Source organism: Galendromus occidentalis, unplaced genomic scaffold (assembly GCF_000255335.2).
Source record: "Galendromus occidentalis unplaced genomic scaffold, Mocc_1.1 scf7180000077450, whole genome shotgun sequence".
Lineage (NCBI taxonomy): Eukaryota > Metazoa > Arthropoda > Arachnida > Mesostigmata > Phytoseiidae > Galendromus > Galendromus occidentalis.
The window spans coordinates 720,819-748,006 of NW_003805438.1; the positions used below are offsets into that span (position 1 = coordinate 720,819).

Sequence of the window (27,188 nt, forward strand, 5' to 3'; positions counted from 1 at the left end):
GTGTAAGCGGACCGGTGACACAACCAAGTGGAACCCTTGAGCTGGAAGGTGTGTGTGTGTTTCGTCTCGGTAGAAAGCTCGAAAATCTCACAGACTAATTTGTTTTCGTCTCGCCCTCGATCCGATTGGATCCCTGAATCATTTCACTGGAAGTTCGTTGATGCTCCGTTCCCGACGCGGAGCACTGGTGCCTGTGTGTGTGTGTTGTCAAGTGTAGGAGTAGTCGAGTGAGCAGCGCTTGTGGTCAGTGTCCGTTGTTCGAAACGTTGACCAGGCGGGAGAAATTTGACAGAGTTCCAAGGATTAATCCGAATAATTCAGGAAACAAGGCTGGAATATTGTGACGAGAAATTCGGCGGCAAGCGTTTTCCGGGTGATTCGTTTGTTGTCTCCCGCCAGGGAAGGGACTCATAATGTACAGATACAGTGACCAGGCCAACACGTATGTGGACTTCAAGGGTTTCTACCGTGAGGCCGACAGCCCCGACGAGCTAGAGCCCCTATACGCTCGCATCGGACAACCAGGTATTGATCCACGAAAAATCATGTTCTGCAGTGAATTGTACGGAAATCCTCCGACTTGATACTTATTGAGAATGAGATCCTCGGCGAAGTTCCTGGCCTAGGGATCCTTCCACCTCACGTCCGCAGAAGAATCAGATCCTCGTATACAGATTAACTTCCACGTGATCTCAAGGTGGGGAGAGGCGTCGTGAACGTTTTCTTAAGCCAGACGTGAGGCTCTAAACGTCTCCGGTCGGACTAACTGTTCCTTTGGGGTTAGAGTTTCGATTCTGCTTGTCCTTCGCCATCGCCGCTCAGATGATGAAATGACGAGTAGGTACTCATCCTCGGTCGTTCGACGTCGAGGCGGCGGCAGTGGCGACGCCTCCCCGTCGATCGAATCAATGGACGAGCCGATGAATGGAAGGATGAGCTAACGGACGGGCGGCATGGCTCCTGAAGCGCGTCGAAATGTCCTCTCGGTAAAGACGGACGAGTCGGGAACAGCATGAAGAATCAGGGTATGGTGCACGTCATACTCGGCATTGAATTCAAGGAAAGAGCTCTGGGAGAAATTGCGCGTTCGCGCCCGAAGAGATGCTCCTCGACCAGCTCGAAAGATATGCGTTCGTCGGCTCCAATCTCGGGAGGATCGTTCGAGTGCCTGCGACAAAGAAACCATTGAAGAGCTACGGTCGTTCTTGAACATGATCGTGTTCGCCAGGTTATGCCTATTCGTTTCTTTGTTCGTCTCTCTTCGAGTGGGTTCACGAATTCGATAGACTGCTCCGGGAGACGCTTGGTCGATCGTCGACGCCGCGCTCGTAGGAACCGGAATCGTGACAACGTTGTCACTCAGTGTGATCCGACCGAACGGAAACGGTGGTCTATCATCGTCACTGTGACCGTCAAAACGCCCGGCTGCTCGGTCGGCGGACAGACGGCCGTGTTTCTTCTTTCGTGTTGAGCTTCGACTGTGATCGTATCGGATTGTAATTTCGGGAATCAAGGCGAGCCGGAATCAATTGATTTCTTGTCTTGCTTGAAAGATTCGCATGGCGACCGACGAGACAATTAACTTCCTGGCAGTGATATCTCACGCTCTTGGAGATTATACTCATTGTCTCTGTGCACAGCTCTCCTCCTCGATAGCCGCGATAGCTCGCAGTCTCAGCTCGAGAATTTTTGAGCAAAAAATGATACGTTGCTAGATTTCGAGAACGCTTCCGATACTGAGCGTACCGAGAATGAAAGCTCGCTGCCGTCGACCAAGTTGTCCGCTATCGCAGCGTGCCTAATGGTGCCTCGGAAAACTCTTCTTCTTGTTCGCCTTCGAGATTGCGGAGCTTCTCCATTGTCAGCTTTTTTCCCCAGCGGTTCCGCTCCCTAGGTTTCCCTCCGGAATCCCTGGAAGACTGATAAGACGCTTGCTCAAGTTCGAGCGGTGTCGCGAGCGACATTTACTCGAACGAGTTCCGCGGGAAACAAGTGAATCAGAGGTTTGAGCCACGGACGAAGACAAAGCAGACACGGAAAGCACGACACAGTTCGTGGAGCAGAAGTCTTTGCCCGTGTAGGCATCGAGTTATCTAAAATATGTCAAGCAGACGATGACAAGGACGAAAAGCGAGACCGATATGGGCGATTCCGTTCAAAAATGTAGAAACATCAGAGAGAAGCTCTCGTCCAACAATGTGAGCCCTCACTCACATGCAGATCGAAGGTGACAAGTCACCGGCCGAACTCAGGCGGAGTGCCGGAATTCGGACAGTCGATGTCCCGATTACCCTCATGGATTGGAGATATGCATCTCGTTTCCGCGTCCTGCGTTCTTCGATCCTTTGAAGGCAGACCGACAAACCCGGCCCTGGTGTCCCACCATCACCCCATCTGAGAATCATCAGTGGAGTTTGTCCCACGATCAGAGCAGGAAGTTCCACTGTATAACATCGACAAGACTTGTGCTCTTGAAAATGACGAGCTCGGGAGCGTTAAGAGGAGCCATTCAATTTGTCAAGACCTGAACGCTTGGGCATCACCGGCTCCTCTCTGAGTAGACAAGACCACCCTTTCGCTTCCAGATTGCTTTCCGGTGCACCATTTTCCCTTTAAAAACTCCCGGACACAGTGCTCTATGATTTGCGGAATGACGTCAGTCGTTGAGGTCAAGTGACTCAAGAAATAGAATCAGGGCCAACTCGGCCTTCGGCCTCCGCCTGTTCTCAGGTGCTCGGGTGTCTCATTAATTCGCAATAGAATCTTTCTCCCTTCACGGAGGCCCCTCCGGGAAATCCGCGTGGGAAATACTTTCCTCCGAGAGTGCTATCCGCGGCCCGAGGGATCGACAATCATTAAGTGACGACACAGATTGGAGAGCGAAGGAATGCGACGCACGACGTGTCAGAGCCTGCGGAATCACGAGAATGAATTCATACCATCATCGAGAGGAATCAAATAGTTTCCAAACGATACGCTTTCCGGACGGGAGCTTCGGGCAGGGGATTAGAGGAACAAGTTCGGAGCTTTTCAATGTCACACCGGCAGGCACTCGTCAGCCGTTCACAAAATAGACGTGCCTAGCAATGTGTTCTAATTATCAGCGGGAGTGAGCATCCGAGCTCCTGCTAATACGGTCTCGACACCAGATAGGCCGTCGGCGGTGCCGCATGCAGAGGGTAGAAACAGATCGGGACTTGCTGTGCCATGAGAGCGAAGTTTTTGTTGATTCAATGCTCTATGAGAGCGGGGAGCATGATTAGTAATTCCGCGGTCAGCCGACCAAGCGAGTAGACGACGTTCGACTCACCAGACCTACGACGAGTCGCGCACTGAGGAGAGCATTCAAGTCTTTCACTGTCACTCGATGACATGCCGAGGATGAGATCTAATTAAATATAGACCTCGTTGGAAGAACGGTATAAAAATTCCGGCTTCAACCATTCGCGTTATGCCCTCGGGAGACAAGGGCGAGCGAGGCGTTCTTATTTACCCTTATTGCCTCATTTCCCTGAAAGGAGCTGAGGCGGCATGAGCAAGAAAGAAGTTCCGGCGAGGAATCGGGCGTGGAGAGCGGGAGTCGAACTCCGATGTCCTGGGGTACGGGATGTCCTGGGTGTCTCGAAAAAACTTCACGATCCCCAGGCTCAGCACTGGCACATTCATTTCGCTCTCCCCCCTCCCCTCCCAGCCTTACAAATCAGTTCTGTAGTTATCGCGAGATCGGAAATATCCGCCCTCAATCATCTTTCGTTGATCGAGGGAGGAATGGAGGCCGGCATACGCTTCGTGGACGTTTACGCCTTTTTGGGTTGGTTTGCTCGCGTCCGATAATCGAGAGTCATGCTCACAAGGAACGTGCATGCATTGTGAGCAGAAAAAAGTGTAGGGAACGATTGCACGCCGACTGTAGGAAGGAGGAACGCTTCTTTCATATCGAGAAGATTCGCGGACCCTGCCGAGAATATCGCTCTTGTTGAATTTCCGTCTCTGAGCGTTCGCTCCGCGAGGAGCGAGAGCAAGCAGGAAGGACAAAAAGGAAAACCTCATCGGTATCAACCGGTGGAGGGCGAGCGAGCGGTTGGGTGCCGACGTTGCGAGGACACTGAGTGAGACTTCTAAATGGCAGTCTTGCATAAAAGAACCGGAGAGCAAGAGAACCATACGAGGAGGGATATGATCCGCAAAAAGAGAATCGTTCCTTTCGGACGATGTCGCTGCTGCCAACGCCGCCGCGAGATACGCGGCTTTCTCTGCTGGAAGAAGCGTTCCTGCCGCAGTTGCCAACGCAGTCGTCGATCCACGCGATCTCCAAAGTGCCCCGGCCACGTCGGAAAACAGAGATCGCTGTCGTCTTGCTTCTTCCTATCGCTCTTCCCCGTCTGTTTTCCCTCCATTTTCCCCGTGAGCCTCGAATCACGCTCCGGGAGTCGTTCCAGTGGATGAATCCCCCCTTCCCTTACGGACGTATTCTCGAGGAAGATCGGATGATCCAATAATTTGACCTCTGGAAAAAAACGCAAATCCGGAAGCGATAGAGAGAATTGAGGAGAAGGAAAAGACCTCAGCGTAAATAAGAATCGGACCTCAAACAGGGACAAATAGCCGGAGCACCCGGGTAAATGGATCGTGAGATATGGAGTTCAAAATCGCTTAGCCAAAAATATATCATGAATATGCAGGAGCATGACTCAATGGCATAATTCAGGAGAGTCTGCATTACTTCGAAATTCCTCGACTGATAAACTCCAAGAACGTCAGACAGAGGAGAAGATGAATGGTCTGAGTCATTTTCTGCTGAAGGGCACGTCCCTGTAGCCGGAAACATTCGTTCCGCTCAAGAGCGAAAAAAATCCCCATCTGAGGTTCCGACTCGTCTGAACCAACAACGAGCAGTCGCTTGGCTTCCCGGAGAGATAAGTCTGGCAGCGCTGGAATTTCCTCCAACACGTCCTCTGGGAGACTTCCCTCGCACGCTCAGTGGTCTCGTGGTTCCACTTCGATATTCCGGCACGACCCGATTCCAGATGACGAATGCTCAGCATCCGGGATGATAGATGGTGCGCTTCGTCATGCGCTGGAATGATTTCCAGGAAAATTACGGTCTTCGGGGTCGACTTCGAGGACGCTATGAACCTTTAGATAGGACGGGGGGGAGGGGGGTGGGAGCCTTGTCTAAGGATTCAGGGATTCTCCTTGAATCTGGCATCCTGATCTATAGGGAAAAAGCGGGCGCGAATCCAACTCGGTTTTTATCGATGAACGTAGGTAAGATTCGAGGTAGAGAGGTTAGGCAATCGATCAGGAAATATTCACGACGATATTGTCTACGGCGCACGCCGGGATACCAATCCTGAATCAAGAGGAGCGTAAAGAAACGGAAACCGCGAGTAGCCAAAGGAGAAGACGCCCCGACCGAGAAGCGCCTAGCGAGAGACGGCGGGAGCATTGCCGTGTGAGCGTCTTTTGTGTAACTGTCTCGGATACAATACAGTCACAATACCGACAGCGGCAAATTAATACCCACCCACTAGGCGAAGAGGAAGTGGTCTAAGAACATTTCAATGCCACAACACCCTCCATAAGTCATCGTAGGTACGTGCTCGCTCCCTTCGGTCGCTCCTCAAACCGAGACTCTCCTCTGCGTCTGGCGCCGCCGCTGTCTCCGACCCTTTCAAGAGCGAGTATGAGGATCGCTGCGGTAGGAGATGGACGTACCGGACACAGAACGCAGAATCACCCGGAGCAGCGCAACTAGGACAGATGCGACCCACGTAGATCGAGACCGAGTACGAATGGCTCGTCAATAAAAGCGAAATCGAGGAGCATTTCCCGAGTAGATGCCATGGCTCTTTCAAATGCCGGATGAAAAGAACTCCTCCGCCTCTCGGCGCATCATCGACGTCGAAGGTCTCGGAGACCGCTCGCTCTCCCTGAAATACATCGTAGACAAGGGCCATATCTTCGCCCGTCGTACTCCGATTCTGTGTGCATTCCTATCTTGGGAATGTGCGCGGAAGAGAAAAAGATAATCCCACCTCGATACCTGCCCGATAAGGTCGCACTCGAGGGCACCTGGCTATATCGTGAATAGATGAACACACTCGTGCGGGACCGAAATAATCGCCTTATACAGGCAATTAATGCAATGTTTGCAGGATGCTCCAAGTGCATTGTGATTAATGAGGGGAAAAGAGAAGATGCAACGCTTTGTGGCGGCGATGCTCTGGGCGCTCATGGAGACGCATCCGCCCGCGTGCGTTCCACTTATTCACAGAACGACGCAGCCGGGCGAAATGAGCGATTTTACCCCAGAGCCCATGGCTCCATCCTTGCCGCCCGCCTGGCAGAAGGGTTCGGAGGAACAAACTAGGGAAAAAGTTGAGTGAAAGGCACCAACAAAGTTGGATGCTCACACTAAGGCGTAATGGCCGAAAGAGAGAGTGCGGTGGTCATCTGCTATTTGTCGACTGCAGAGTCCTCCAATCAGAGATAGAGTTCCCCGGGGTCCGGACAGCTGCAATGAGGGGACCCCACCCAACCGCTTCGCTTTCACGGCTTCCGCATTTGTAGAGCACACATAGTCGGGGGGGGGGATTCGCAGGTGGGGGGCGATGAGCGTCTCTGAACACTCGAACGGCTTCCTGATAACCGCAGCGACGCAGAGAATTTCGGATCGAATCCGCAAGTTGACAACTTACGGAGACATTGCGAGACGGAAGGTCCACCATCGCAGACGGAACATCGCTAAGGAGAGCTGGAAAATCGTTTTCAACCCGAGACCCTTGTGGGGGGCAGGGAAGGGTTGCGGGTCGGAAGTCCCGCGGCGAACGGACGGAAAAGTACGCGAACGGGATCGACATGCGCCGCGGGCTTTTCACGGACGCTTCTCAAGAATGGTTCGGAGTCCAGAGTCTGTCGAGCCATCGCTGGGAACAGCGAGTTGCCGGTTGCTATTCTGCGTATCAACAACGAAAATTTGGATTCGATCGAGCGTTTCGCGACAGCTGAACTGCTTCTGGGCTCTCAGCTGAGGTCGCAGTCCGGGTGTAGCGATAGAGAAAGAGAGCGTGTGCAGCCCGGGCGGCGTTTAAAGCTGTAAGAATATGGTGTCTGAACTTCCCTCACAGCAGGCAACTCGAGGCCCTCCGTGGGGTCGGGCTGTGCTGGGGAGAGCAGCAGCAAGCCGAGAGAACAGAACAGCAGAACCAGCTCCAGCCTTTCGTGTAACAACACTAATGTTACGCTGCAGCACAACGTCGGCGTCACTCAAATTACTGCTGTTCGAGTGTTTTATGCAGCTGCCCATGTTGCAGATGCTGCGAGGCGAAGCTGTTCTGCGAGCGATGTCCGCAAAGACTCTAGCAGACGCCCGCGACCGACCCAAGCGCTGACTCGGAGCCGTATTATTGTTTTTATTTCGGCTATCATTGTTGTGGCGATGGTGGTTATTCCCGGGAAATCGTGAGTCGGAGCCGATCTGGTTTCGGCGAGAATAATCACACCCGGAGCGCATCCAAATTCGAATTTCTGCTCCGTGATGCTGGGGAATGGCATCCGCTGCAACGAATCAACTCCGTCGAACCAACAGTTCCCTGGAAAAGCAGCGGGACGTCCCGGGTCTCAGTAAACACAGGGTTGGTTTGCTCGACTCGGAATCGACGAGCCTCAGAGACTTGTTGAAACTCAAGTCAATGATGAGGAATAAAGGGAGCGATCGGTGTAATGGAATGAATTTTGAAAACTCGAGCTTGAATCCCTTCCCGGAATGATCTCCACCGAATGGACGGGGTACCGAGCCTGAGGCTAGGGGCACCCGGAACGGAGCACCGAGCCCCCGCTGCTTGTTTGCGATATTCATGACCGGGTGAGAACAAGCGACAATTTCCAACAAGCCGCTTTGATGAGCCTTCTGTTTGTTCGCGGAGCCCCGGAGCACGCGCAGCCGTGAGGGAGAAGATTAACCGACAAGGAATGCATGAGAGGCGGAATGAGACGCGCTTCTACTTTATCACTCATTCATACAGAACTGCCGTTGCAGCCTCCGCCGATACTTCGACGAGCGGGAACAGTTGGGCTGTAGTGGTGGTGGCGGCGGGAACGCATTCGTTCTGCGACGAGAATTTCCGTTTCCGCAGGGACCGTTCGCTGTTTGCGGAGGAGAACGGACAAAAGCCGAGAATCGGGTCTTCTAGAGAGTTCGGTGGAGAAGGCTCCGGCGAACACAAGGAGTTCGTATCTTTCGCGATGTCAGTCGTCGGTCGCCGAAAGGACAACAACAACAACAATTTCCAAACAAATACTCTTCCGGGGGTCGTCATTAGTTCCTCTCAAGCAGAAGAAACTTCCGATGGCTTTCTTCTCCCTCGACTGGGCCTTCTCCCTTTCTTCTGTTTGCTCTTCCTCTCTAGTCGTAGGGTAGAATCCGAGGATGTGGGATCTGTCTGGAAAGCGACCGCCAGTACCCACGCCGGCCAAGCACGGAATGCTCCGCCCGCTGTCCGAGCAGGATCTCCTCACGGATTGCGAGCATTTCTCGAAATATAGCCCGCTTCGTGCAAGCAAAGATCGAGGTTGACAGGATTAGCGAAGATTTTCACGAAAAGCCTCGCCACCGCTACGGATTCGACTACGGATCGATAGGCGAATTCGAAAGGGTTGGCATGGATCCAAAACTGGCCCTGTAGGGCGAGAGATTCTAATTCTGCTGAATTCTCCAGCTATTCGGAACGAGACCCCTGGCAAACCGATTGGAATCCGAGCGGTGTTCATAGGGACTGCTCCGCTGAGCGCTCTTATGGGGTCACGCAGAGCCGACGGATAGAGCTGTTGTCATGGCTGCTTTGACGCGATACCGAGCAACAAAAATAGTGAGCCGTAAGCGATCGTCTTCGTGATGCGGAATGACATGGCCGAGATCGTTTCGATTGGATCGGGCGACCCCATCGGGAAAATGACGAAAGCTCCCGGAGACTCGCGAGGGCATAATATGCAGCCCTGAAACGTTGCTTCCATGAGCGGTTCCCTTCAAGTGAAATGCGCTCGAATTTTCCTACATTCCTCAGAACGCAGGAGATATATGCGAACTACATAGTGGAATTTTCTGCCCACCTGATTGATGTATGTGATCGTTCCGGTGAGAAGATAGAGCGGATGTCGATCGGAACTCAGGAGGGAAAAAGCGTGGCCGGAATATCCACCAATCTCCAAGGCGGCTCTTGTCCCGCGTTACTCAAGACAACCGAGCCGGAGCGGCAGCAGCGGGGGGGAAACGGCCTACTGCTGCATCGAAGGTCTACCTATCCAAATTCAATACCCTAACGAACCTCCTCTCGCACACTCTCTGTTTTTTCTCCTTGTCGTTTTTTCCCACTCTCTGCGAACCGGACCGCCGCTGCTTGTGCAGCGATGCCTAAAGGGAGCAGCTAATAGCGTGCAGGTCTCCAGAGTGAACTCTGGTTTCGTCTCACGTTCTTTGCAAACGTTTCGTTCAGGACCCATCTCCGAGGATGCAGGGGCCACGGCTGGGCGGGAGCCGGGTTGGAGGAGGGGGAGGGTGGTCGACAAGGAGAACGCTCGGTCTGAGAAGCGGGGGCAGGGCATCTCGTTTGGGAGGATTGACGAGCAGCAGACGCAGTCCCTCCCTATGAGTCTTGTATGCCGAACTTCCGCGGCATCGAATGCCGATGATCTCTTGTTTTCGGTTTGTATGATACACATACCCCCGTTCTGCCGTCCGGCCGGCCGTTGGTTCGTTCGGTCGCCAGTTCGGTCGCCCGTTCCCTCGCTCGCTAATTGCGTTACAGACACCGCGAGCCTTGCCGGTGGAGTTTTCGCCGTCGACGGACCTCCACTATCCACATATCCGATATCCGGCCACCAGCGAACGAAGCTAGGGTTCACCTTCCGGGGTCACGGAAGAGAATTCCGAAAGTCTATCTAAGTTTCAGTGCACCAATGATCCGGGAGAGAAATTCTATGAAGGCCAAGATCAACGTTCCGACGCCTCAAAATTCGCCGCGAAGTCCTGCATGGCGGATCTGATAGGTAATCCTCGCCCCCATTTACACAGTAAACCTGTCGCGCTCGAAAGACGAAGCTCGGCTCCAATATGTGGCAAGTTTCGTTCGGTTTCAAGCTGTCCGTCAAGAATACCAGGTCACATGGCTTCTAATAGCCATACCTGAGCAATAGCGTGGCGAGGGCTAGAAGGAATCGAACGAGGACAGCGATGGGGGAGTTTGGGGTCGCGATGGAAAAGAAGGAAAAGCGGGACCAGGAAGAAAATGTGTTGAAACTCTCTGCTTCTTTTCCCGGGAATTCTCCCCGCACGAATCTCGCTCGTTGACAGTGACCGCTGCACACTGAGTTAGGTGTGAGTCGATTCTCGAGGAAGCGGGGGATCAGCTCTGCGGAACCCGTTCGTGAACCCTGTACTACGTCGAATCCTCTCGCGGTACCGAAGAAACTATCCCACAAAGCCTCGTTACGTCTAATAATGCATGTCCGGACAATATTTACCTCGAAGTCAGGCGTGGAGAGGAGCGTTTCCGCGGCGAAGTGCCATGCTCGAACGATCTTTTCTCGCACGTACCCAAGCCATGCAAGACATGCGCCGATGAGCATACATATGCGCGTACGCCGGCTCGCTGATAGGCGTCTGTCGATAGAGAGGAACCGGAACGTCGGCGACGAACGCGACGCCGAAGGAAAACATTACGTTGCCGCTACCATTAAATGAATGGTTGCATGAAAGGACGAATGGAGATAAAAATTCGGTCAATACAGCGTCTCGCAGAGCTGACGCTCTAAGTCTTTTCGAGCTTGCTCGTTCAATATCACCGCGAAGCTCGCGACAAGTCTCTCGGCTGTCGTCCATGTTTTCACTCGGCGCGCGGGAGATCCCGCTCGCCTGATAGGCGTTCACAGTTGCGCCCGAGCGAAACAAGAGGAAGTTTTTACGAATGACTTCGAAAATTTTTCCTCCATACCCGGATCCTGTCAATAGCACAACGATGCTCCACGAAGCTATTCCCTCTATAAGACTTCGGAACGAGGGAATTCCATCCAGCCGTGCTGCGCGAATCTCGATCGGTAGGATTCAACCTTCCGACGACGATTCAGATGACGACCGATATTGCTGGCGGATCTTTGAATAGGTCACAAGCTCATCCGTTCCTCAGCTGCATTGGGTTCTCAATTTCCGGTGTAGGCAGCGACGAGAGCCTAGATTCGTATATCCCACAGGCTCCGAGTGAAAACATCGCGTTTCTTTCAAATCGGATTGTTGTCGACGCAGCAGCAAGGGTATTCCGTAGATGTGGAGGCCTCGGCTCGGATACGACCAATCGTCGAGCGATATTTCGCTCCCGATCGATTCAGAGCGAAATGATTGTGCTAATGAAAGAAGATGATCAATTCGAAGATCCACTTCGAGAGAAGACCGCGGAAACGCTTCGGCCGATCCCACACGAGGTGCTCCGCTGCAGCTGATTTCGCCGGGGTCCCGCTAAAGACGTAATAAACACGCGAGCGATATACGGCGCAATTCCCGCGCGAGCTCGGGCGCAATGCCTTTCTGAAGCCCCTTGCTCAGAGCACAGCGACCTTTCCGCTCAGACGGTCTCGTCGTCGTTGTCGGGGTCGAGGAGGAGCGCCAGGGCTCGGAGCAATGAAGGGCAGAGATATTTCTCCGAAGCGTTGACATTCCAAACAGCTTATGAACACAGACGACGACGAACGGCTCGAGCAGTAAACTCCGCGTAGCTCCTCGGATAGATTGGTCGGACGAAGGGGCGGAAAATCGCTCCGGCACTGGGATGAGCGACAGAAAAAAAAGAGTTCGAAAGGTTTATATACTTCTCCCGGGGAGAAAAAAGACCCGTATAAACTCAGGAAGGATCCAAATGATGACTAGACAACGTCCCTCGACCAGGGCTTGGAACTAAACGAAATGATTTGTTGCAGGTGAATATAAGCAATGGCACGAGGATACGAAGAATCGTCCTACAGAAACGAGCCCTGGGGCTCTGGGTGCAAACCTCGGAGCTTTGCTCGGTCGTCTGTTCTGAATTCCCCGAGTCATCTTTCGAAGCGAGCGGAGACCCAATACGCTGGGGAACCTCTAAAACGAGACCGTTAGTCAGCTCCTGCATGCGGAACCACAAAAACGACAACACCGGAAAATTCTGAGCCACAGTAACTATCGTACGGAAGACAGGACAAGTCTCCTCTCTGTCGGCGAGTGGGTCACTCGGAGCCACGCTTGACCCGTGAAGCCTGGCTGGAAGGTCCCGTTGCTCGCTCGAGTCGACAAAGGAGGACCGCGACGGAGGCGGCAGAAAGAGAACGTGACCAAATTTAACGAGTGTAATCGAGAACCATCGCTTTGCTTGACTCCTCGACACGGAGGCGTTGGCCGCCCTGATCGGCCTGCTATCCCAGTCGGTCGGCACGCAGGCTGGCGGGTGGGCGGGATAGCCGGCGGACTAGCGATCCTAAGCGGCGATTTCGTCCACCCGGCGATCTGGCTTCCTGCGAGCTAGATGGCTTGCGAGAAACCCTGCCGGTCATCCTGACGGTTCGGTTAGCAGCGAGTTCTGAAAGCGCTGACTGCAGGACTTCGGCCGCTTCGAAACGGTAGCATTACATATCGCACGGTCTGAAGCCTTTACTTTGTGCCAACGATTGCAGAAGCGGAATATCAGTGGCGATACAGACGAAGTTAAGGCGGTCAGAAAATATTGATGGGGATCGAAGGGGGACGCTGTCGATACCCGAGCCTGAGTCAGGTCAGAAGGTCTGCGGTTCTCCCGCGCCCCACTGTTGACGGCTGGAATGCGATTTTTCCCTCGAGAACGTTGGTTTCAGCGTCCAAACTGGATCTCCAATCTTCAACGTTTTTTTCCCCTCGCCCGGAAACCGTTGAAAACTCGCAAGGCTTGTGATCCCCGCCGTTGTCCAGCGGAGCCTGAGGTCATTCGAGGAGCTCACCTCTGCCCTCAGCCTCTTCCCCACAGCCGTCTCCGACCCCCTCGATACGTATCCTCGTCATCTCCATTATTCCGAAACGTATTCAATTCAGGCATATCATGTGAGCGGAGTCAGTGCTCCGAGCTGTATCGGATTAGCTTCCAGGGCAAGTTTTCTTCCGTTCTATCCATCTTTTCGCAGAGGCAATTTATGCCATTAGAGCATCAACGTCACTTATTGAGCTAGCGAGCTAGGAGAGAAGCAAGCAGGAAGGCAGGCGCGCGGGAGAGCTGGCAGATCTTTCCTTCAGCTAAACATGCCATCGAAAAGATATGCTACTCCAATAGAGGCCGCCGCTCTCTCGGACGTCAGCATGACATGTCAATCTTGTCAAATCAACGACTGAGATGTCCTTCTATCCGGCACTCCTGGTTCCCGCTGGAAATGACGTCGTTAAGCAGGCGAAGTGTCGGATCAGTCGAGGAGGGTGGAAGAGACGAATAGATGAATGGCGCTCCTCCAGGAGCCGCTGATCTCCCGGATCCCAGGTGGACAGCTCGGCATGCACTCGACTCTGGGTCTCTCCATTCATCTCTGGAAGTCCCGGCTTCGTGACTCCCGACCGGGAATCGGACTCCCTCCCTTCATGAGATTAGGAACAACTTCTTCTGTCGCGTTCTCTGAATTCCGCCTGCGTTCCCGGGCGTGCGTGGCCCACTGAGAAACTCGCGGGATCGTTTGTCGGGGGATTCGGCTTTTAGAACGCAAAAAAAATATCCAGTCCGGCTGTGGAACCAATTCGCGGAAATTACGTCGAGACAGGAGAGACGGTTCCTGGACGCGGTCCGCGCCATGGGTTTCTCCCAGAACTCCCTCAATTCGAGAATCGGGGGGCAGGTATGGGCACGCCGATGATTCGTGCCTGGTGAGGAGCGAGCTGGGAGGAGAAGAGGAGCGAGCAATCGAGCTCCTGATGGAAATTTCGTGTTCAGTCAACTCACGAAACAGCGACTCGTAATCCAGAGCCGTCGACAGCGACTTTGATTTTTCTTTCTCTTTACTGGCGTCCTCGCTCGGTGAACGTTCGTAGACTCGTTCCGCGATGAGAGGTCTGAGAGCGAGAATGGATCGTGAGAAATTCCTCGCTGACGGGAGGGGAACTAACACATAATAGGAAATCTGCCGTCCCCATGGCCTCATGCTCGCAGACGCTGCTACTTGATTGGCGGGTCCGGTCAATTTTCTCGCAGTCTATCGGAGTCTGACTGCGGGGTTCCAACCTCGCTCTGCCTCCGAAGCCCTCGCCGCGCTGTGAGCTTCGGCGCAGAACCTTCTCTGCTCTCGAATACGATGCATTTTTCTTTCCGTCCCAAAGAGTCGCCGCCGCCGCCGTCCTCATCATCATCAGCAACGGGTTTCCGTGTCGTGTTTACGAAGCCAGCCAGAGGACGGTAAATTGAGTGGGCTAGGAGACCGAACGGGCGAACGCGCCAAGGTTGGCTTGCAAGAATGAGGAGAAGCGCGGGCTTAGGGGGTGGCGGACCGTCGGGCCGCCGGCAGCCCGTTGCTCCAACCGTTGGTTTCTTAAATAGCCACCATGTATTTTCCGCAGTGACCCTCCACGGGCTTGAAAAGGAACGAAACAAGAGGACGGCGGCGGCGCCAGCGTCGGCAGGGTCGAGAAGAGGGGAATGAGAAGGAGCTGAATGAAAAGAAGGATTGCCCGCCATACCAACTGCGGCAACGCCTGCGATGGCGGTTGCGGCGGCCCCGGTGGTGTCGGCGATGGCCGTCGTCGTCTTCCTCTTTCCGACGGCGGGATCGGTGAGTTATGGCGCGTAAATTTTAAATTCGGCCCCGATAAATTTATATTATATGGGTGACGCATTCCGCCCCTCGCTCGGTTTGTCCGCCCTGTTGAGCTCGTTTTGGCGCTTGGATGCTGTTCCCCCGAAACTCGAAGGCCGATACGATGGGAAAAGCTCCTTCAGCGGGGAGACGGCATCGTGGGAGCGCAGAAAAAATCGAGACGGTGTCGATATGAATTTTTGGCGAGCTTACCCCCGACACTCGATACAGTCGACCGACAAAGCGTAAAACACCGCAAAGTCAAGCCGCCCACTTGCACTCGTCCCGACTCTTCCAAGCTCACAATTTCGCGTGACGTTCATTTTTCATCGGACCGGCGGCGGCGGGGCGAGCTTGGAAGGCCGTGCCCGATGTCTTACCAAGGAATTGTCGATCGCGGCACAGAGTACCTCAGGTGTTGTACATGGAAGCGACCGGGACGAGCCTTTCGTGGGAAAATTCGTTCGGGGAACATGAATCATCCAGGCCGAGCTGGCGGATGCTGTCGTACGAATAGTGCGGGCGAGAACTAGGTTTTCACTCAGAATCCAAACCTGAGCTAGATATCGACCCTCTTCGAAGGTCCTCCACAAACCTTCGGAGATGGATCCCATCAGTGGTGAGCAGGGGGACTCGCTGCGTTCTTTTGAGCTATCTTGCTTTCTAATGTCGTTCCTATCGAAGAAGTGGGCTGGAAAAATCGAATCCCTTGTTTTGTCGCTTCCATGGCCGTCGGTGCGACTGTGAGGACATAGATTGAGGAAATGGGGCGACCGGGAAACGACGACGGAGGAGAATAAAGAGGGCAAACGAAGGCGAGAATGATGGGAAAAAATAGAGAAAAGTTGCCGATAGCAGTTCCGACGGAGTCGATGATGGTCTCATAGCTGGCTCGTTCGTTGCGCTCTCCGTTCAGCCCTTGGACTAGCCCTTCACTCCATAATGGATTTCGTCCCGCTTGCTTTTAGTCGGCTTTCCGTTCCTCTTCTCGATGTCTCTCTCTTATTTCTGCTGCGGAATTCAAACGTTCTCCGCTCGCGGGACTCCATCTGCTCCGAAGAGTTTCTCGATTAAGCTCTCTCCACGATTCAAAGGTGAACTTCAGAGGCCTCAAAGACATGTTTTCTCGAGGGCATCTAAGGCGAGGGTATCTAAGGAATGAAATACGGGAACGAACGGGACCAGCTCTGAGTCGGACCGGGGAGGGGTGGTGCCTTCAAATATTCACAATGGATTGCCATGGTTAAGGCCTCGAATTCAAAGTTTGAGAAGCAACGGAAGCGAGCTGGAGGAAGCCGTAGAGAGGGTTTTCCTCGCGAGAGGGTCTCCTTTTTCTTTTTATTTGAATTGGAGTCACGCCGTCTCCGCTACACCGCTCCCATGCCACCGCCACGCCACCGGAGCACATGCGAGGAGGCAAGGGTTATTTTTTGCGAGGATTTTCCTTTTTGAAGACGACTGACGGGGAGGAAACCTCGACCTCGTGTCTTGGTCGGGCGGACTCCGGAGCTTCCTTCGGTCATCCCCGGGTCCTTCTCGTCGCCATTTCCCGTTCGCGATCCCCTGTAAGATTCGGTCGATGCCCTCCTCCGCAAAACTGGTGAGACTCTGTTGCCCCAGCGTCACGCGCTCAAGTCAAAAAATCCTGTTGGGAGTTGTTCTTGATGATCGTATTCAATGATTGCAGCCTCAGTCCTCCGTGCACCCTGTGAGGATGATGGAAGCGTCGAGGAAGGCAGCATAGCGACAGTCTTCAGACACGATTTTATCGATTCCGAGTGGTTACATGTTCGCTTCAGGGGTTTCTCGCACCCGGTGCGAGAGGGTTGTCGATCATGGCCCGATTTGAAGATGTTCTGACTTGTTGGAATCATTGAGAAAACAGATCTCTTAGGCACTTTGAACAGAGATCCCATGACTCGAAGTTCCCGATCCTCCCAACTGTCAAGCAGCCAGTCGGCGCTGTCGACTCTGATGCGAAGTCACGCTCGAACGTCTGTCTCATCGTCCGCAATTATTGGGAGAAATATGCCAGCTCAGCGAGAGAAACGCCAAGAAAATCACTGCATGGATCGTTTTCGCTCAGGCATCGAGAGGGGAGCCGTCGAGAGAAGCGTCGAGACTCGGGACGGGGAAGGAGAGAATGCGAAAGTGGCAAGACGAGCAGTGAGAGCAATCTGAGGCGAGACGGCGAGCGGACAGAGTGCAGAAGACACAGGGCGCCTTGGCATTCTGTGTCTTCTGCACCTCCTACCGACTCTCCACCGACATCCGTTTTTCATAAAAAAACGTGTGTCACCACAGAGAGCCTTGAGGATGGCATGTTTCCACTCGTCCCATCAACAACATGCAGAGGAAGGGTGGCAGCACGGCCTTGCGGGAATGTTTGCTGTCTCTCTCATTGTAGAATCAGAAACATCACAATGATGGCAAAATTAAGAGATATCGTCACGTTCTTTCCGGTTTGCCAAAACCCTGAATCGCGGAGGTTGCGACGCTAATCCCTAAAAGGGAGGAATGGGCTCGCATTGTTGTGCTTGCGAATCGAAAAAGAGCCCAGCAGCGAGTCGGCCGAACGCACGATCGAGAGATTTCCTTACCGTCAAACAAGGAAGGAACTGACTTGCTTGCACTTTGCGCGCTCCGATAGCCCCCGCGAATGACTTCTCGACGGTTCCAGTCAGGCTCGAAGATTTTCTTTTTCTCCCTGATTGCATTCAGCTCAGATTGCCGCGTCGCTTCGAACAGTCTTGTCGCGGTCCCAACGGATTACGGTATTACCGGCATCTAGAGGTTTTCTGCCTCTCTAGCGATGCAAGGGCATATTCAATCGAAATTCGACTCAGAATCACCTCTTCGAGCACAGACGTGGAGCGATCGTATCGTGTGGCATTCGAATCTCTCACGGTTCACGTATCCTCACGATACGTCGCCGTGGCGCGACGGCCGAGTAGGTACCTGACGTCGAGGTTCTATTTATAGTCGGAGTGGTGAAAACCACGACAAGGTCGCCGAATGATTAAGTCCTGAGCGACAGTCTTCCGTGGTTGAATAATTGAAAAGCCAGCATCTCGATGGGGCGGTTGAGACTCAAGAACGTAGCAGCTCGTGTTCATTTTCTTCCGATTCATTCGAGCTAGCCCTGGACAGGGGGACTCTGAGGAAGTGAGGTCAGACGGGACACAGAAGTCATCTGCATTTCTTGTATTCTTCTGAGACATCGTCTTGTCGCTTACCTACCTCCGGAGCAATACCGTGACCCGGGCAGTGTCCCACGCCAGCTGGCGCTCTGTCTCGGCTGGTGGACCGCCGAAGACTTCGAGCAGCCCAACGCAACAGTAGCTTGTTTTCTTCTCAGAGCTTGTCCGGATCGAAATTCCGTGCCATTTCAGACAACATTCAGCATCGAACACATATACCCGGCCCCCTTTTGACACGGAGCTCCACAGACTGGGCCCAATCGTCAGGCGCTTGACACGTCGCAGTGCTGTTCGACTCGAACCCGGTCCGTACACTTGGTCCCGTTCGTTCGTTCGCTCGGTTCGTTCCGTCTCGCGTCGCCGACGGGAGGCAGATCCCGGCACGGAATTTCCGTCACATTTACTCAGGGGAGAACCTCGCACTCTCGAGTCAAGTACAGAGGAGCAGTGGAGTAGTGCCATCGAATCACCGGGGCCGCGCTCTCGCTGGCCGTCTCTGTTCCGGCTCGGAAAAACACCGGACGAAGTTGGAATCTGCTCCCACGAATTATTCCACGTCGAAAAAGCGTCCAACTCGGCGGCCTGTTGAAGAAGCGGCTTTCTCCCCGCTCCGCCCGTCTACTGCATGAAAGGCCGAGGTGGCTGGAGGTCGAGTGTGGGGATGACGGTGTGATCCGAGGGGAGGTAGGAGCGACTTCGAGTGAGTCCGACCGTGGAGAAGTCTAAGGACCTGTTATGTGAGCATCAGCAGCCTTTGAATTCAACTCGTTAACCTCGAAGGCTCATTTTCTTTTGACCTTGATGACCTCCTCAAGCTCTTAGGACGAGCGCAAAGAGATCCCCTCCGTTCGCCAACGAAGACAGCCCCACGCACTCTATCACCCGCTCATTCCGGAGCTACTCGTTCTGAAAGGCGTTCACTCTTCCCTCCACCTACTTCCACTTGTTCACGTCAACTCTCAACTCTCCCACGCCAGCCGAACGGCTGGATGTTTCATACAGAGCGCGCGTCAAAGCACCGCTCTGCCTTTAACGGTCGAAAGATCTTTCCCTATCCATCCGTCAGAACGGGTTCTCGTCGCCCTCATTCCTCTCTCGCTCTGTCATTCTCGACGGAATTGTGCTTCTGTCGAAACGCGAGACCGGTCCTCGACCCTCGGAGACGGACTCGGGTCCGGGGACGACGGGATTAGGTGTTCTTGATGTTCGGAGCGATAACGATGGGACGTTTCTTTGTTTCCAGGTAAATATTGAGCTCTCGTTAATCATCTTCTCTGAAAGAATAACACTCGCCGTGGAACAGAGTCCGACTCAATCACTCAGAGAAGCGGAGACTTGCGTAAGTTCCCATCATCGCAGAAATTGTTGTTGTAAAATTCGTCAGGAGCTGTTCTCGGGGGACAATTGTCATCGAATTGGAGCTGCTCGAATCGGGGGCGAGAATTCGAGCGTCAGGCGTGAGCCAATCAGGACGAAGAGGGATTGTGGGAAGCGAGATAAAGAATCGAGGGCGGGAAATGAAAGAGAAACTCGAGGGCCCTCAAACATGCTGGGCTCATCGTTCAAGTTCCTGGAATTAGAACGCTGTAAACGAAATGTTCGAAAGCCCCGCGTCGTCATCGATTGGCGGAATTCCTCCGATAGGAAACGATCGACAGGGGGTAGGTAGCGGAGGAGGAGCAGGCGAAAAGCGGAGCGAGATTGGAGCGGGAAGGACGACGACTACCGAGACGACGCTATTGTCGATGACGTCCTCAGTCAGTGAATAATGCATTATCAGGGTTATCCGTCATGTTAGCGATGCCTGCCTGCTTGACTGCTTGGTCGGTTGGACGGGCGGACTGACTGACTGACTAAAGGGGGACGCTTGCTCGGCTTGGATATCTTTGTTCGCGGTGAGTCGCGTGCTGAGCTCCGTCTACCGTCTGACCAAACATGGAACGTTCTTGCCGCTACAACGTCGTTGCACAATGGCTCTCTGTCAGCCCGGCCAACTGCAAACATTGCATTTCCTGGAGCATGAAGAATTCCCCCGCTACTCTACCACGAGGAGCATGACTGGCCGCCCGACAAGCAGAAAGCACCCGTGCATACAACCACGTACAATACAGCAACGACAACAATGATGGCCGTAATCCCTTCCTCTTTGATATTTATAGGCGTTCGCTATCGTCGACAGCAGTCGTCAATGTTATTGTTGCAATATTTGTAGAGGGGATCAAATGAGTGCGGACCAAGGGTCTCATCGATGAACAATCGGACCGCTAATGACAGGGAACTTAGGGTTCTCGGGTTTCAATCCTGTATGACCAAATCAGGAGCCCTTGTCGAGTTCGTCCCGAAATGCTCCCCGTCGCAGGGGTCGTCGGAATATTCTGCGTCGGCCTTCAGATGGCTGGCTGGGGCTTCCGTTTTCGTTGACGGTAACGACTGCGCGGACTGTTATTTTTCCCTTCGCGGCGATTCGTTTTTTCGAATCTGAACTCTTTTCCGGTTCGTGATCGCCTACCACCTTCCTCGGGCGCCGGGAGCGAATGAGCGAGGGATAAAAGAACGCGTCTGCGTTCGAGAGGACTCGGCACAGGGAGGCACTTGAGGTAACACCAAGGAGAAACGGTCGTGTCGACCACGATGATAGGGGCTCCGGTCTCCAGAGACCCATTCTGAAATCTGTAGACGGTCGTCTTCAATCAGCAGACATTCGGTCGCTCCACGGCTGGTCGAGTTTACCCCGGATGGAGTGAGTTCCAGTTAAACTGGATTGTTTCACGTGCTCCTGACGGCACAGTTTAACGAATCTGCATCTGCAATTTCTGCATCTACTGATTGCCCGAAGACCTCATCTCCGCTCCTGGTGAGCACCCCCCCCTCTTCTGCGCGAGGGGCACCCCCTTTTCCCTTCCACAACACGACCACTGGTGGAGGGTAACGTCACTGGTCCACAGAATTCGCTCTTTGCGAATCTGCTCGGCAACACATCACTCAGCTGTTCCTTAATCCCCTGTTGGATCCCTCTTGGTAGATTGGACGTTCTCGTCGCAGCCGCCTGGTCGCGCCTCAATCCCGAGGACAGGATCTGTTTATTTTTCGCTTCCAACTGCGAAGACATGACCGGCTGACACTCTAAGGGCTTACCATCTCTGCGGGCGAACCAGCGTGAACATTATGTGTTGTGTTTGCCGATACATACACGATTAACGAGACGCTGGAGCCGCCTTGGCCGTCCTCAGTCACCTCCTACGGAGGACTGCGTGCCGTTTCCAATCTTCCAGTCGATTCCCCCATCCGCAAGTCAAAGAAATCGGAACCGGAGGAGTTTCTGCGTTCTGAGCCGTCGATAATAATGAGCGCATGATAAACCGTGATCCGACTTCCGGTGGAAACTCCGCTCCCTATGGAGCGGTACGCGGAGGAAACACGCTCTAGGTCACGCTCGGGATGTCTCCCAAGGAACTCGAATGGGTGTTTGAATCTCCCCGAGGCCGACGTCGATGATCAAGCTGACCTCATGAAGAACAATCACCGATTGAAGTACCCGCATTCATCCACCCTGGAGAGGACAAATTATTCCTGTGTAGGGTTCATTCTGCCCCGGGCACGCAGTCGTTGCTGTTGCTAACTGTTTCACGCGACCAATGTAAGGACGAGCGCCCGGTGGGAACGGTGATTGAATTGGGAAGGCAGAGGAGATTTGATTAATGTCTCCTGGGTGGTTTCATCCGAGCTTGCCCGTCAAGTCGTTCGTCTGCATTACAACCACCCCACCCCCGGCTCACATCGATTGCTGCTCGCAAAACACAACCGCAAGTCTCCCTCATCGGGTAACTGCATTTGTCTCATCCGACGGCTATCCGCGGTCAGCTTACCCTCTGAGAGGTCGCTTCTTTCTCTGCGATCGACCCGTGCTCCCCTCGAGAGCCAGGAAGGAACAAATGCTCAGAATTGAAGCTTGTGGATATAATACTCACCGCAGGCGGACCGAATCTTTTTTCGTGAAGTGCAAAGGGAGCATTCTCGGAATCTATCTGAGTGAGAGGAATCGATCCCTGCCAATAGCGATGATCTGGAGCCGGGGGGACCGGAGGATGATCTTTGGGACGAAGCCAACGGTAGATCGAAACTTCCCCTTGGCTTCGAGATCGAGAAATGAAATTGGTTGGCGATTTGCCACAGAGCAAAATTTCGTTTCCTTGGAAAGTTTATTTGTTTTCTTGACGATCACTCATCTGGTGCTTGTTTTGCTTGTGATCCGAGCAAAAACAAATCCCTACCAAAGAATAACACGACATAACTAACCTAGTCCCATTGGACTTGGTAAGAGCTATCCCCTCGGCGTTCCGTCTGTCAGCTCCGCCGACGACGGTCTGTGCGATCGTTCGTTCCCCTGATTCGAGCACTGCCGAATCGATGCTTTAGTGTCAACAGACGTCGCTCCTCCGCCCTCGCCCCCCCCCCTGTCCGCTCAGACACTGGAGCCAGCGAAGCCACGAAATGCTTAATGCGCATTTCGCAGATCGCGGACAACGAGCGTTTGACTCTCACAAGCGAGGCGACGAGTGACGTGCGAGGTTTCAAATGGTTTTTCCGAGGCTTGGCTTAGCGGAATCCACTCTCAATTTGGAATTCTCGATGCATGGCTCGCGTGATTAGCCAATCAAGCTCATAATCGACCGATAAATCGCCGGTGAGGTCTATTGGGGAAGAAATCTACCCCGTTGTATCGAGGCTCTATCTGGTCACTCACCGGCCGTCAGGACCGATCGCGCGATCAAGTCGCTGAGAGTCTCATCCGCTTAGCATGATGATGAACTCATCTCGTAGAAGCCAAATTACGACGAAAACGATTCGCAGCTCTCAGATCTGGAATCACCGCCATGAGAAGATCGCTGGTTCCGAATCCTTTGTTCGCTCATGGAAACCTCGATTGCGCTGGGAGTAAGCAAGGACGACAGGACGGAACGAGAGCGAGGCTTCGGGGAGAGACTCTGTTTGATCAGCTTTGTTTGAGAGCTTCTTCGTTTCTCATGAAGGCATGCTTCCCCCTTGCTTGTTCGGGAGGCCGTCACTCGAGATGAAACCGGCTGGGCTGGCAGGACAAACGGGCGCACGGATTGATAGTCCGACCAGTAACTCACTGGCCAGCCACAAGCGGGGCGTGTAGGTAGTGGTCGTCTTGGTGCCTCCACTGTCGCTTTCGGGCCTCGCAACCGAAACACTTGAAGCAACGACTCAGAAGCATCTTGAGGATCTGTTTGCGCTCTTGAAAACGCCCATCCCCGCCCCCCTCTTCTTCCCCTCACTCCGCTGCCACACCAACGTGTATGATGGTGGAGTGAGCAGTCAAGCAAGCGGCTCACCAAGCAAAATCATCGCCGGGTGGTTTGCGTCGGGTAGATCTCTCATCACGAGGAGGAAGTCAGACTTGGTCAATATTTCTTTCGACTTCTCCAAGACGTTCCCGGCTGCCAGTCCCGGGAACAGAGCTCAAGTCAACCAACCAACCCACCAGCCGGCAGGAAGGCCAGTTAGACCGAGTGCGAGTCGGTCGGTCGGTCCGCTCGGAAGATCGGCCGACCAGCCGGCTCTGTTTGTCCCGAGAGATGCGACGAATATCTTTCGATATTGGAGACTTGTCGCCCGCGGGTTACCAGTTGTACACACCTCGCTCGGTCGTCTCCTGAAGTTCAATCGTTGGACGTCGACGAGACGGTCGATCTGTGAAGTGGTTCGCCTTTTGGGTCGAGACCGAGATTTCGCAGCTTGTTCGGAGCCAGTATGTGCGAGTGGGGAGAATGCGGCGGCCTCGGTACTGTCCCCCTAGTGGCACTGATAATCTACATGAGCTCTTGCGTCATGCGGATATATCCACTTGTCAAGTCGAATGTCCACCGATGGGACTAGCGACGACTCGAAAATTATTCTAGGCTCGCCGATCCCGTCGAGGACATAGCGTACGTCCATGAGTTCTACGGCAACGGATCAGCATGAGTTTTCTCCGAGACTGAACGTGGTCGGATTTCAGTGAAATTGCTGTGAGAATGAGAAACTGATGAGAGACGGATGAGACCGCTCTTCAGAGCACACGGTCCGACCAACCACAGCAATATTCCTGTTCAAACAATAATTCGGTCCTGAGGCTCTCTGCTCGTGGCGGATTGTCCGAATCGAGGACATCGGTGATGATATATAAGATTGGCGATTCATCTGACGAAGAAGGAGAAAGTCCACCCGAAGAGGACCGCAAGCTCTCGATGGATTGCTCTCTAAGCAATTAGTGGAGCGGTCTGCAAGCATGAATGTCCTCGCAAGAGTTTCGCTCGCTGACCGTCGATCTCTTCCCTGAGGACGAGCCTGTAGAGCTTCGGATCTTGCGCATCGCGTTGGCTTCCCTGACACGAGGAGGCATCGTCGAGCAGATTTCTCAAAGGCTCCTGACTGCAACGTACCCGACAGGAAGACTCTTGATCCTTATATACTGCCCGCTACTCGGATCCATTGTTGTGAGCGCGAACATTGTACCGGTTTCGGACTTTGAGACGCCTCCTGAAAGCTGGCAGTTTCCTGTTCAATTTCTCGCTGCGTGATAACTCTTCTCCTATTAACGCCTCTACGGTGAATCGGTTATCTCCAGCAGGAAGACGCTCCCTGTGTACTAGTAGTCGGTGAGCTACATTCTTCGTTTCCCTGCTCTTTTTCCGGCTTCTCCCACTCGAAATCATCGTCTCATTCTGAATCCGGTCCAGGAACGAGGACCCCGTCGGCTCGAGCGGCCTCCATAGCATCCTCGAAGCCTGTTCGAGCTAAGTCATCTCGTGAAACATTACTCCGCGAACACCGAAACCACGCCGGCTCCGCGCGGAACGGGACACCCACGAGAAATGGCGAGAGGGAGATTCTTTTCACAAATCCCGGATTTCGGCTCTAAGCGACACTCGACGAGGGAGGTTGATCCGGAATAGCTGGATACAACAGAAACGAAATGCGGCAACGGGAAAAAGGACAACGGAACAAAGAGAGGATGGCCAAATTGGCGAAAGCAATGTCCGGGTCCCGAAGGCAGAACATTCTGGATTTCTCTCCGAATCCCTCGAATAGGACAAGAGGGCTCCAATCTCGCGTACAAACGAAGCGGAGATACGCGACCGTCCTCTCGTCCGGAGCGTGTTCTATAGTTTTCTCGCCGCGGGAGCCTATCGCGGTGGATCAGGTATTCGTCAATCGATGGCATAGTTAATTGGCATCGCCTGGAACAGCTCCCTCTGAGGATCTTCCGCTAACCATATGTAACAGGGGCTCGATCAGAATGGTCGAATTCTTTTGCGGGTCGCTCAACGGGCTGATGGCCTGGGACCCCACAGCGGAGCACAGGGAAAAATCGAGGCACCGAGTTCGATGATGTTCTAGGGATCGGTTTACGGAGAACATATCATGGTCTTCTCCGCGGTCTCGAATCGTACTTCGATAAGTTCCCTCCAACGTCTCTCGACAGTGACCCCGAAGGTTCCCAGCTTTCTCGAAAGGAATAAGCAGAAAGGGGATAACCACAGACGGAAGCTTGCGACCAGGGTTAAGGCGAGCATTTCGAGTGCCGAACGAGCGCGGCGAGATGGAGCTCAGTGAAGGCGACAGAGTTAGAGATAGTCCAAGAAAGAATACTGAACGAGAACAAGCCCCGAATTAGAGGAAAACCAGAGGGAAAACGACATTGTGGGATATAACAAACTTTTTGTGTCACGGCCAGAAATAGAGGACATTTAGGCGGTAGCCACAATGAATCTGGGCCGCACGCTCGAGTGAGTCCATTCTGAAAGTGATAGGAGAGCAGAGAATGCTGCTCCCAGCAAACTCTCACGCCCTTCAGAGGACTAGCACGCCCCACCAGTTTACGTTGTGCATACTTTGTCCTATCCGTTTCTCACGGAGTCCGGGCGGACTCGATGATCCTGATCCGACAGAATCTCCCTAAACCTCCTCGTCAGATGCGGAACCATTCCGCTCATCGTTCTGTCGTTCTGCACAACGAGCGTTTTGGATGGCGGCACTCGAATACGTCCGTTGCTGGTCAGAAGCCTTCCATGGTGCAGAGACAATTTTAGCAAAGCTCTCAACATTAGCCGCGGCGTCATCTCCAGAGACAGGGCTTCGGCCGGTGCTGAAGGCTCCCATAGCGGACGGTTCGGCCGCTCGTACGGCCGGCCATCCACCCACTAGCTACTCGGTTGAGGGCGTGTGTGTGCGTGTCTGTCGAACAAAGGACAAGGAAGAAGGTTCCACGTCATTGGCTTATGGAGACCCTGTCCTCACTTGATGGCGGCAGCGATGGCTGCGAACGCAGCGAGCGAGGACCTCTAGCAGAAGAGAAGCCGCGACGGTCCCACAAGCTCCTATCCAAGTTTGTTACAAACTTTCGAAGACTTCCAAGCAAGCCAAGCGCGGCCATCGACAAATTACTGGAACCGACCACCGACACGACGACGACAACGTTGGCTTTCGAGGCTTTCTTGGGCGATCATGCGCTTGTGATCAGATTGAATTCACGGTGTCCTGGCGGGGAAAAAATCTCGTCCTCCTAGCGTTGCCTATTGCGTACGCTCGCGATAACCGACTTCAAAACCCTAGCCAATCCGCCGGCCGACGTACCACACACTCGGGAGCCTGTCGTTCATTGTCGTAAATAAGCGCGACCAGCCAATCGCCGCGTTCATTATGGCCATTTACGCGAGTCGCTATAGCCCCAGCCGATGGTCGTGCGAGTTCTCTTTTATTAGGGGGACGTTTTTCATACAGAACCGGCGATGTTTCCCACGGACGTTAGGGTTTTGCTCTCACTCGGAACGTTCCTCCACTCAGTACGGCCAGCCTCTGATGTTCTCGATGCGTCTTCTCCGTCGTCGGTCGGATCTGGCTTCATATAGACAATCCGGATACTGCTCTGGGACTTTTTAGCACGGATAGACGCAGCACCACATGGAACGCAATTCTCTGGTCTGGGGTTTCGTTTCCGGCTGCGATTGCAGTCTCCTTTGCGGCTACAGGAGATTGAGATTGGCTGAGAGGGGTGGGGCGATGGCCGAGTGAAATATAAAACAACGGCGGCGTCTTTCCATTTCATTATCGCGGGGCTCCAAAAGAGCTTCTTCAAAAGACCTCACGCCACCTGATCCACTC

The 27,188-nt window shown here is 53.6% G+C and overlaps 1 protein-coding gene across 1 annotated transcript in view; it reads left to right on the forward strand.

Moving 5' to 3' along the window:
* Window positions 1-413: 413 nt before the first annotated feature.
* LOC100905726 (uncharacterized) overlaps window positions 414-27,188 on the forward strand; it is a 46,465-nt gene continuing 19,690 nt past the window's right edge. Inside the window, exons 1-3 of the mRNA XM_029111561.1 lie at window positions 414-508; window positions 13,419-13,459; window positions 14,504-14,516. Of these exons, the coding sequence (XP_028967394.1) occupies window positions 414-508; window positions 13,419-13,459; window positions 14,504-14,516 (149 nt within the window). The remainder of the gene's footprint in view (window positions 509-13,418; window positions 13,460-14,503; window positions 14,517-27,188) is intronic.